The sequence below is a fragment of the Castanea sativa genome, chromosome 2, assembly GCF_040712315.1.
Source record: "Castanea sativa cultivar Marrone di Chiusa Pesio chromosome 2, ASM4071231v1".
Lineage (NCBI taxonomy): Eukaryota > Viridiplantae > Streptophyta > Magnoliopsida > Fagales > Fagaceae > Castanea > Castanea sativa.
The window spans coordinates 16,851,398-16,864,144 of NC_134014.1; the positions used below are offsets into that span (position 1 = coordinate 16,851,398).

The window sequence follows — 12,747 nt, forward strand, 5'->3', positions numbered from 1 at the left end:
TTATGACCATTGTTATACTTTATAACTTATCGTTAGTTTTACTGTTAAGTTAGATAAATATTAATAGCACATAACTTGTATATGATTTCTACTTATAAGGTGGCACACTATTTAAAGACCGAAACACCTTTTTTACAAACAATTAAAACAAAAGTTTTTTTTTCCAGCTCTTTCTCTCTCTCTTGCATGCCTACAGGTAAATCTCTCTCTCTGGATCAACTTGGATTAACAAGACATCATTAGTCTAGGCCATATTTGGGACTGTCATATCAAATACATGATTTTGAAGCCTGTAAGCAAGTTGATAGCGAACTGTAGCTGCATATGTGTCTTATACTTGAAAAGCTCCTGTAATCTGAACTTGCAACTTGATGAGAGTCTTTAAGAGGCATATTGAAGTTTAGAAAGAGTGTAACAAAAAATGTTCCCGCATTTAAAGTGGTCTAGACGGTTCCTATTCCTGCATTCTGATATTCCAAAAATCTGAAGTTAATGAGTGAAATCCTAGTGACTACAAGGAGCCACTTTCTTCCATGGAAAGTTAGTGCTAATCTTACTGCACTAAAATGAAGATGTGTGTATCCTTATTTTTGCCATGGGATTACAAATTCTGGAAACGCAAAAGGCCCTAATTGAGAATAAAGCCCAGGCCTTGGTCTGTGGTGAACTGTACTATGGATTGGGCTTCGTATTTGTCCAAACATTGGGCTTCATGAGGCTTACCTTTTGGAACCCGATGCTTTTTCGAAATGCCCAGAAAAACAATTCCAAAGACCCAAAAATAGAGTACCAGAAAAACTCACTGAAAACATAGCCAAAAATATAGTTAAACCAAGAAAAACAAATAGACCCAAAATCCCACTGCTTGAATTGTACTCAGAAACCCAAGACATCAGATCCAGAGAACAAAATAATAAAAAATGGGTAAATACCTTTCTCATTCCTCAAAATAAAATCTCTCCATACATGTTCAAAGTTAATACATTATGCCTATGCTATATATACACTTCTCTGTATTCTGTACACAATCTCACTTGCTCAGAAGTAGAAAATTGCATAGACTCAATAAAACTTCAATACCCATGAAACAGAATATCCAACACGACTTTCACGTGCCACAGGAAGCAACTTCCACGCGCCAACACATAACCCTCACCCACGATCTACAATCTTCAAAACTTCTAATCCTTGAATCCTTTAGCTGAAAAAAAAGAAGAAGAGAGAGAGAGAGAGAGAGAGAGCTGAATAATCAAAATAAAAATATTTGTTTTTAATTGTTTGTGGAAAGGGTGGTTTGGTTTTTAAACAGTGTGCCACCTAAGCAAAAATCATATGTAAGTTATGTGCTATTAATTATATCTAACTTAATAGTAAAACTAGCGTTTAGGATGCAAAATGTGCATTCAAATAATTTAGGGTGCAAAAAGTAATCGAAGTATAGTTTAAGATGATAAAATGTAATTTTTTATAAAAATTTTATTCGATAACAATGAACATTACGATCTTTACCAATTGAGCCATTTGTAACCTACATTCAATGTGTTTTTATATGCTTAAAAACTGTCTCTAATTTTTTTATTCATTCCTCTTCACTTAAATTCATAGAACCAAATGGTGTGAGAGATTGCTAAGATTTTGTGACTATTACCCTATAAATGAATGAGGTAATTTTTTTCTAATGGGTTAATGGTGTAAAATGTGAAGGACTGATGGTATACTGACATTGATAACTTTATATTGTAGGGCAAATTATAACTTACCCGCCTGTAGTTTGATTGAAATTTAAGTTGCTTACTTGTGATTTGATATTTGACATTTTATCCACCTAAGATTTGATCAAAATTTAAGTTGCCTACCTATGTTTGAAAACCCATGATGTAAGTGTTCTGCTAGGCTATTTATGATCTTATTTGATCTTGTAGTATTTTGTATTTTTGGAGGAGAGAGATATATAAAAATGGAGCAAAATTACATGTTTAGCCCTGTTTTTAATAGAAATGGGTTACGGAACTCTAACTAAGTTAATCTCATGTGAGTAAAATGTCAAATTTCAAATTACAAGTAGGCAACTTAAATTTTAGTCAAACCACAAGTAGATAAATTGTAATTTGCCCTATATTGTAAGATTATATGGTCAAATGCCTAAATTTAAAGCTTCAAATTGCATTCTTAGCCTTTTTATTATCTCATTTCTTTCAAAAAGAAATTTTTTTGGTCTTTTCCTTCCTTTTATCATTAGACCCTAAAAATTAGACAAAAGAGTTAAGGCTCATAAAAAACAAATTTGACATTAGAGTAAGATCCAAAACACTATTGATTTAAACAAAAATATGAAACTTGTACAAATAGCATGAAAATAATTAATTAAAACCATTTTTTAAAATTAGTTGTTCAAATTGAGAATTCTGACTAAACAAAAGTGAAAATTGATGTAAATGAATCATGAATCAAGGTGTCAGTAAAAACAAAATTAAGAGCAACAACATGTAAATTTTTTTAAAATTAATGACACATGAAAGAGAGATTGGAGCTTTTAGGTGTATTGTTTAATTTGTACATTATTGAGGTATCATACTCGTAGGTGTATGCATCAAATTGAAGAACGAAAACAATGATGACAACACTTGATATTATTGTATTAGAAAACTGTATAAGTTAACCACTATGCTTAAAAGCGAAACACACTAACATACGTTCTCAAGCATAGGATTTGAAGTGAAACTGCTACATCAAAACAGGGAACATGTGTTAAATTATATAGTTCTGATATGGTTGAAATTTATTGATCAATTTTTTTTTTGATAGGTAGGTAGTGGGTAGGGAATGTGAACCACAAAAATATCGCATTACAAAGGATACTATTACCCCCATTGAGTTATCACTTGGGGTCTGTTTGGATAGAACTTATTGCTGAAAACTGAAAAAACTGTAGCAAAATAATTTTTAAATGTGTGAATAATGCTGTGGGACCCATTTTAAAAATTTTTTTTTTCCAGAATAAAGTGCTTGTGGGTCCTATAAACCATGCGTGAACAGTAACTTTGTCTCCCGCACAGTAACATCATGTGCATGAATAGTATTGGTTACTGTTCATTAGCGCTGAAAAAAAAAAGCTTAAAACGCAAAACGTAAATGCTGAATCATGGTTTTAAAAACCGAACTGGGCATCAAACCGTTTTTTTTTAAAAAAAAATTTCCGGTTCAACCTCGGTTTTTGCCCGGTTTTGGGTGTTTTAACCGGACCGGACTGGCATTCGGTTCCGGGTTGAACCGATTGGACCGGCCGGTCCAGTCCGGTTTATAAAACTATGCGCTGAATCCAAACCTATCCTTAATTTTCTGATCAAACTTAATACAGAAGGACCAGCATTTCAGAGCATTTGGAGGCAATATTTCACAATTTTCTTTCTATGTCAAAGAGGAAATCAAATTTATCAATGACACTGTATAATTGGCAAGCTTATATCATATAACAAGGCTACTCTAGCATGGAATACATTCAAATGATTTATGAAAAGTATCCCTACTACACATCCTATGACGAAGGAAGTACACAGTGTACCCTTGTATTCAAACTTAACTATGGATGATGGCTCAGTTCAGGGACAACTTTGCAAGAGTCAGTGCTAATACCTTCACCCCATTTGCTATATCCTGATGGGAGGCATATTCTTCAGGCTTGTGGCTGTAACCTGCAAAATCAATTACTTATGTTCAGGGACGGAACAAGGATCTAAATTTAGGGGGGCCAAAGCCTTGATAGAAAAAATTTCTTTAAAATACAAATTAGCATATATTTAATGTTAAGAAAATATCAACAAAAGGGAGGAGAAACAAAATAACCGTTTATTAATACATTTTAACTTAATCATTTAAAAATAGAATTTAACATTCTTTTAAATTAAAAAAATCATCTATAGTTGATTTTGTACTAAACTTTGCAACAATCTCCCTTTCAATCCTAATTCACTTTTCATTAGTAAAATTTGTAAAGTAATGGCTATACACTACACATTAGCACCAAATTATTAACACAACTATTCAATTCCATAATAACTAATTTACTTATAAACAACCAACAACAACTAGTAAGTAGAAAGTTAAAAAAAAAAAAAATTAAATATTTTAAGTTAAAAATTAATAGCCAAACACACCTACCATCCCACCTCACACACTGATTAATGGCCACCCCCCACTCTCACTAACTACAAGTATATTAACTTGGTTTGTAATTTGTATTCATCTATCTTTCTTCTTTTTTGCTTTGTGCATTTTTTTTTTCTTTTCAGCAAAAATAGTCATATCTTATTCACAAAAATTCAAATAGTCAATCTTAACACTCATAAAAAAATAGCTTGGATCTAAGAAGAAAGAGTAAGAAACAGCCAACACAGTAACACAGATGTTGTAGTATAGCTGTTTGCCAGTTGGCTTTTATCATTTTCATGGGCCAATTTGTAACTTATTGGGAGGAGGGGGGCCAAAAATAATTATTTTGGGCTCAGTTGTTAAACTATTCATTAAATGTGTATACTATTACTATTTTTTTAAAATTCTGGTCGGCTGGGTGGAGGGGACCATGGTCCCCCTTCAGCCCCTTACTAGTTCCGTTTCTGCTTATGTTCATAGCTTAAGCACCAAGTTGCAGCAAGTTGACATGCTTACTTGTGTCCATTGGTGGTTCTGTTCATGCCTGTGTTACCCCATGCCATTGAGATGTGCTTGTGTATATATTTTTGCACTCTTTTTTATCCTAGTTTGGAAGTTTAGTTTGTTAGCCTATCACATGCATAAAATATAGGTGAGCTACAATTCCAACACAAAACCAAGAGATTCAGTGGCAACAGACATGCTTTCCTCAATGACTATCTCAAATACATTAGCTGATGAAAGACGATGTAACTAGTTGTTTCAAATACAAAAGCAAAAGATTCAATGGAAACAGACATGCTTTCCTCAATGACTATCTCAAACACATTAGCTGATGAAAGATGATGTAACTAGTTGTTTCAGATAGGTTCCTAATAATTTGAAACAATATCTTGAAGAAAAGTACCATTGGGTTTCTAAGAAAAATAAAGGAAATGTGGTATCACAGCATTTGATGTAGGAAAAGAGAAAACAGGCCATACCTTTGTAACATGGGATAAATATCATGCCCATTGGGGATACTCTGCATGAATGTTAAAATGCAAGATCAGCAGCTATTTGTAGTAAGATAAGAGCAATGGCATTTTTTTTATCATCTGAATTCCCTAAAAAACACATATTGCACAATTATTTATTGCGTTAGTATCACCTCTAAGTCATAAAAATTCAAGCACCTTTATTGCAGTGGCACATCTTTTGTAGCACACACACTCAAAGGTTGCCTCACATAGCATAATGTTAACAAACCTGGTATTGGCTATTTTGGAGCATTTTTTCACCAGCCTTATAAAACGATCCCTTCATTGAAAAAAACTGATAATTGCGTTGTCTAAATAAAATAATTCTGATTTATCAAAATGAGCTATTTGGAGATATTTGATTAATAAGGTTCATGATTTTCAACATGAAAGCCACGTGTAGATAAAGTGTGGTGCCTCTCTCTCTCTCTCTCATAGTCATACCTGGCCATAAATAGTGAATCATGGTAAGCTCTGCTAATCATCAGCTTGTGTGGTAGGTTTAACTCTTTTGATGCAGCTTCCATTGCCTCGGTTATTGATTTATCAGAAAGTGCTGGTGGATCCTGATTTACAATTTTAAATTCGGATAGCCTGACCCCACGGTCTTTTTCTACTTTAATTGCAGATTGATAAATCTTCTCAATTACATTGTTTCTTCGTTGTTCATCAATGTCTCTTGTGTCTGCCAAAACAAAGGGGGGGGGGGGGGGAGTAAATCAAAATAGAGATATCAAAGCAATTATATAAATTAACACCTAATGCAGTATTTGGGGCAGGAACAGCATGGTTGGATCATATCTAATCATATCTATGAACACTTAATACCAACTAAAAAACCAAGAGGAACAAGATAAGGAATTAAAAACCATGGACAAAAACATTCTCAATATACTGGTATAAATAGTACCAATTTCTAGGTGTGATTTACTCGGGATGCTGTTAATTGCTCCAGGATGCAGCTCCAGAATGCCTTGGAAACAGGAAGTATAAATTTATACAAAGGTCTACAATAATAAATATAGCAAAAAAAGAGGAAACTGCTTTGCAAAAAATGCAAAGAAGGCATGGCTTACCAACTGTACCAACAGTATCAATAGATCCAGATTCTAATACATGTTTCTCAACAGCAAGTGCCAACTCTGCTGCTGCTAGTCCAGCATCATTTCTGATCCAAGTGATGAACACAAAATTAGTCACTCTTGTTGAAACAAACAAGCATAATAATATATAAGATTGTAAAAAATGATATAATTCTAGAATAACTCAAAATTTTCCAGCAGGGAATGATTTTTATCAACTCTAACTACACAATTTATTGGAATTACTTTCATTTATAAGGGATTGTTCTTCAAGTGGACAGATAGGGGGGAGGGGGAATAAAAGGCAAGAAGATAGCAAACAAGGAACTACGTAATCAACAAATATATATATATATATATCACTGAGGATCTCAAAGTGGAAAAATGCATAAAATATGTCTAGTTCTAGTTATTACAATGATAGAAATATCTTGCAGATGAAAAATTGAAAAGGAAAATATTTAGTGAACTCTGCCATGAGAAAGGTGCACAAGTTCATGGTTTTACTGCAGCCAGGAAAGAAGTGGTCACTTCTAGGAAAATCACCTATTTGGCATTAGGACAGCGCCCGCATGGCCTCCATTGCCTTCAAATTCCACTTTTATACTTGCAGGGGCTGCAATGGCAGTTACTATCCCAATAGAAATACCTGGATTGAAAACAAAATGGATTGATGGGAATTTGAAATACATAGTGAACATAAGGTTAACATCAGCAGTGAAATTATCTTAACCTTCTTCTTCCAGAATTGGGCCCTGCTCTATATGCAATTCCACAAAAGCAGAGTAACTTCCTTTCCTTAAAAACACACTGGATAAGTCATCTTGATCTTTAGCATATCCAGCAGCTCTAGCAGCATCTAGAAAGGATTTATTTTGACCATCAACTGTTGTTTGCAGAGCTTTCACAAGTACCTCGCTTCCTGCCAATAAGCGGCTGCACATTTAAGATAATGTATGAGGAACCCCAAACAAGAGAATGGGATGATAAAATCAAACTTCCATCCCCAAGACATAAATTTTTTTTTGTGGATTTTAACAATAAATTTAACAAGTTAAAGTTGAGAATATATGGTGAAGGAAAATTCAGAAAAAAGGGTAATTAGAAAACATTAGCACAAGCATATAGAGAGATGTTGTCAATAGAGTGACCTTCCCAAGCAGCTGATCCCAAAGCGAGTAGGCTCTTCTGAGGTGAATAAGATAATTTCCAGTGACCTTCTAGGTTTAAAACCAGATCTGTGGAAACTTCCAGTCAATAAATCATAGACCAAAATAATAGCCATACATATTAACTTTCAAGGAACCAGAAAGTTAAAAAGAACTTGCACATAAACTTAGCTAAGTTTGGAAGTTTTAAGAGAGAGAAGAGTAGATGATAAGAAGGGTTGGGAGAAGAGAAGAGAAGAGAGGGGAGGGAATAGCTATCCATTTCCTTTGTTTGGATATTCTAAAAACAAAAAGGAAGGAGAGAGGAGTATGTATCCCCATCCTTGTTTGATTGTAGGGCAAAAAACAGATTAGAAGGTAAAATTATTTTATAAATTGGCAATAGTATAAAACATGTGATAGAGATTTTTTTAGACAATATTGATATATATATATATATATATATATATATATTTGACATCCTTTAAATTTTAATATATTATTAAGTGTAAAAGGGAAAGGACAGATCAAAAGCCCTCTCCCTCTAAAAAGGGAAGGAGGTGGAGGGGAGGGCGTTTGAGGTGTTAAGGTACTCCCAACCTCTTCTCCTCTCCTTTATGGCTTTACCCCCAACTAAACACATTGTTAGAAGAACGATTATAAAATTTATAATATCAATAATTTTGAAAAAACATAGAAAAATAAAAAAATTATCATTTCAAATTTATGAATTCAGATAACAGGACAGATGTTTGCATCCTTGGGTTGTCCAGCTATAACTTCAAATGATATTGGACAAAAAGATGGGCGGGTGAGGGGGGGGAAGGGGTGGGGGGGAAGTGCCAGAACCCAATTTCAGGAGGCTTTTGGGTCATGTTTGGATGAATGGATGGGTCTGCCACCAAGTCAAGATGACCAAACTTTCAAACATCCTGCTGGGTACTTCAAAATTAGCAGGTCATGCTGTCATTAACTCTACTTTTAGGACCCCACTTTTTCTAGTTTTGGTGATGTTCATGTAATTATCAGCTCAATCCCGGGATTACCATGGCACAGAATATATGTATATTAAATATGAATATCTTATATGGTTAACAGATTTGTGTTTTAATTCAAGTTGCTAAATCTATCAGATTTGCCTACACAGAAATATTCTTAAGATTATAATTGATTTTTATTATTTTAGAAGACCCACTTTAACATCAAACAGAAAGTTACAAACCTCTTTAGTGAATTGATAGCTTCTATAGCACCTAAAACGCCAACGACTCCGTCATACTTTCCAGAGTATGGGATAGCATCAATGTGAGAACCTGTTGCTACTGCAGGAAGGTTTGGCTCATACCCATCCCTGCATTATATAGCTTAGTCAAAGCCAGTTAATAAATGGAAAAACTTAAGTACGATACCTTAGGTGCATTACATTTGGTTCCCCAATTAAATTTAGACACGGGGTTGTATTGACCAATGAAACACAAACAATATTTTCTTTTCTAAAGACAATTAAATTCAATGCAACTCTTTGTTTGTATTTAATTGGGGAGCCTAATGTACTACACCCATAGTATTGTACCTAAGTTTGACCCTTTAATAATATATTATGATAATGAACAACTTTACACAAGTAAATCAAGGCAGAGATGCAAATATGAGCTTAAATATGCACAAAAAAGCTAAGTATAAAACTCTGATTTCAGTTTTGGCTGTGGAGAGAAGAACAACCAATCCTTAGTCCGAAAATTTTGGGGTTGGCTATCTGTGAAGAGCGACTTGAATTATAGTAAAGCTTAAGTATCATGAAATAGCAGCAGATGGAGCTAAAAGTTAGACCAATTATAAGAAAATGGAAAATAAGTGGCAATGACACATGCTGATGACTTTACATTTTCCGATGTCAATTTAAGATTCCTACTGGCCAAGAAACCTGAAATAATCTCAAATAGGCGAAAAATAATGCTTTACATATGTGACAAGGTGGTGCCATTCTACACTATTAAACTGAAAATAGCAACCTACTTGTCTAGCCAAACCTCAAGTAGTAGGAACTTAGTAATTTTTTTAGTTGAATTGAGTTTAGATGCAGGCCCTACAATATATCTTTCACATTTTAGCATGGCAAACAGTTAATTACAACTATCTTTTAAAGATATAGTCATACACTCACCAACGGCCAAATATGTTACCAACGGCATCTTCTCTAACAGAGAGACCAGAGATCCCCATCAAGTTTTTGATGTACCTGCAGTTAATTGTTACAAATAAATCATATGAAGATGGATCCTAGGTATGAATTTCAAGAACATCCCAAGAAAATAAAAAAAAAGTAGAGTGAAGGAAAAGCCCCATGACAAGAAGAATCTAGAATTTTTATTACCATGGAAAACACAAAGTGTCTTTTTGTTTTCTTTGTCCCCAATGTTATCGATATTGAAGAATATGTATTCACTTTAATTACATGCAGAGTTTAGTCCTAAATAAACTTCACCTGTATGTAAAAAAGACCTACCTAGTAAACAAGGCTATTTCTTGCACAGTTGTACTCATATACACTAATATTGCTACAATATTCCACATCTAGTGATGCTAAATAATCAATCTATTAAATTGTGTACACAGTATATACATCAAAACATGCTCGATATTCCAAGACCAGAAAAGACTCCTCTGCTAGGGTGCATTTTGTGATACCCCAGATTATATGGATTGGATCATATGAGTGTGTTGTGCGGGTGTGTGCTAAGTCTGACATCGGGTGTTTATAAGATGGATCTTGGATATACAAGTGACTACAAAGAGCCCCATGAACAACTTTACCAGTCCTTTTGGGGAATAAGTACAGATGTGGTTGGCGCTTTCCTTGAGTCGTTACACATTTGGTCATCCTATGATCATTTACCTCATTCATCAAAAAACAATAATGAAATTGAAATGTATGAACTTATTCATTTCTAATTAAATGACTCAAGGAAATTGGAATCACTACCAAAATTAATAGCCTGTGATCATTTTCATTGAAAAAAAAAATGTTAAGGTAAATTATAATTGATTGCCCATTGCACATTGATTAGGCCACATGTCACATGCATAATCCAAACCTTAACATGGTGCCAAACACAACATGGTGTTAAGTACAAGGATATGTATGGACCAATCAGCATGAGAGATCATGATTGCCGGAGGGAACTATAAATCATAGCACTCCTGTTTTTATGATTTAACTAGGACACATATCAAGTTTTTACTCAGGTAGTATGTAAGTGGCTGCTGTTTTAGAAATGGCCCAATTCTAGGTGGTGATCACAAATACCTCCTACATGAAATAAAAACGGGGCAATTCAATCTTCATCGGATCCCAACCTGCCCTGACCTGAGATTTTCTGCTTAGACTTTCTAGTATATGTTTAGACCAAACAAATTAATGTCATTTAAAGTGAAATTCATTTGTTAAAAAATCAAATCAGAAAATGAGTTTCTTATTCATGCATTTGATCCCTTGTATATCAAGGTCTTGCTGTGTTAAGTTGCATACCTGCGTGCCAAAACATCCTTGTCAGTGTACAGGATCCTAGTCACTGATGGGGCAGGAGTATCCGAGAAAGTCGCAAGTTCATCAATCTAATGAACATATTTTGCATCATTAATAACTCTAAAGACTAATCAACAACACACCCACACACACACACACTATGAGTGCCACGTCACACTCATAGTCATATAAAACCCCTCAGATGAAAACCCAGCAAGTTAAACTGTGAAGCGAATGAAAACCCATAGCAATGAAGTATGAACCCATCTACAAATTCCCGTTCCGTACCTGGTTCTGTAAACTTTCAGCGTCAACAGACAGTGAAGAAGAAGCAAAGTTTTGGATAGAAGAGTGAGGCTCGTGAATTGGGTAGCCAGAAAAATCCTCCATGGTTTGGGTTGTGGAGTCTTCATGTTGATGAGCGATGATTGATGCAGAGGAGAAAAGGCAGAGCAGAAGAAATGGAAGAAGAGGGAATCTCTGGGCCATGGCTTTTGGGTTTCTGGGTTGGTATTATTATGCACTGATTAGCAGCTATATATAATATATTCAGGCGTAATTAAATTACATACCTGCGGGGTCTAGGTGCGCCCATGAACATGCTGAGACAGATATCCTCGGTGCAAATCTGATGCTGGCGTTGTTTTGTCCTTTTTTGCGTGAACGTAAAAAAAGATTTAACTTTCTTGGTTTAGTACTTTTGTTATAGTTAGTTATCTTTATTAAAAAAAAAAAAAAAAAGAAGCATTTCACGACTTTCTAAGTGAAAAAATATATTTGACAAAAAGGAATAAAAAGAAAAGAGTTTTTGGTATGCAATTTTGGGTTCTTGAAATTCGTCAGAATACTTTTTTTTTTTTTAATCTCATTTTCTAAAACAAAAAATGAGAGTATCCCACATTTTTTTCACAATTTTTTGTCACAATTCTAACATAGCAAATTATGAGTGATTGTCTATTTTTTTTTTATTTCTAAAATATATAAATTCTACTCTGGCCTAATTTATATATATATATATATATATATATATATATATATGTGTGTGTGTGTGAAACTCTCCTAGAGACTGAATCCTGATCTTTGTCTCCCACGCCCCACAAACACTTATACTTATGGAGTGACTATCGCACCAAGTGTGTGCGGTAGTATGAGTGATTGTCTATTATTTACACATGAATTTACTATTTTTCCTTCACCACTTACGCTCTGCCACATAATAGTTGGGACAAAAAGTTGATAAGTAAATTGTGATACTAATATTTCTTTTCTTATTTTTCAGTGATATTCACATTTGTAGAATTTCTCTTCTCAATTTTCAATTATATTCACATTTGTGCTGAAGTTTTGTGGGACTCATATGACAACATAAAAATTCATGCCCAAAGTTCTATATTTCCCCTCTTTCCCCTTTTATTTTCCAAATCTTCTTCTCCCCTTCGTCGTTTTCCTCCTTTTTGTGCCAATATAATAAAAAATACTTTTACCAAATACACTTCTAAGTATTTTTTTGTCCACTCCTGAGCAACCTCTTCTACTTTGAACCCTTTAAAGAACTTTTATATATTGAATGAACTTAAGATCACACTCAAACTTTACCTAATTTCATAAGCTTAGGTAATAGTCTGTGATTGGATTTAAGCATTTACACAAAAAATAAAATTTAGATGCACCTATCACAAGGTGACATTTAAACTTCTTGTGGAATTAGATGTGCATTTAGGCATGTTTCTAAACTTATTTTTATCTGCTACCTCTTAGAAGAGTTGAGTATTTTCACAAGTAAAATGAAAAAAAAAAAAAACTAAAAAAGGGAATTCCATTGA

The 12,747-nt window shown here is 34.0% G+C and overlaps 1 protein-coding gene across 1 annotated transcript; it reads right to left on the minus strand.

Moving 5' to 3' along the window:
• Positions 1-3,379: 3,379 nt before the first annotated feature.
• On the minus strand, positions 3,380-11,544 carry LOC142626017 (ureidoglycolate hydrolase). The gene is made up of 12 exons (XM_075799782.1): positions 11,213-11,544; positions 10,928-11,013; positions 9,563-9,637; positions 8,621-8,749; positions 7,402-7,488; positions 6,984-7,186; positions 6,797-6,899; positions 6,245-6,336; positions 6,079-6,141; positions 5,613-5,853; positions 5,133-5,173; positions 3,380-3,692 (listed from the first exon to the last, which is right to left on the minus strand). The coding sequence occupies exons 1-12, from the start codon at positions 11,411-11,413 to the stop codon at positions 3,595-3,597; spliced, it is 1,419 nt and encodes a 472-aa protein (XP_075655897.1). The 5' UTR covers positions 11,414-11,544; the 3' UTR covers positions 3,380-3,594.
• Positions 11,545-12,747: the final 1,203 nt, after the last annotated feature.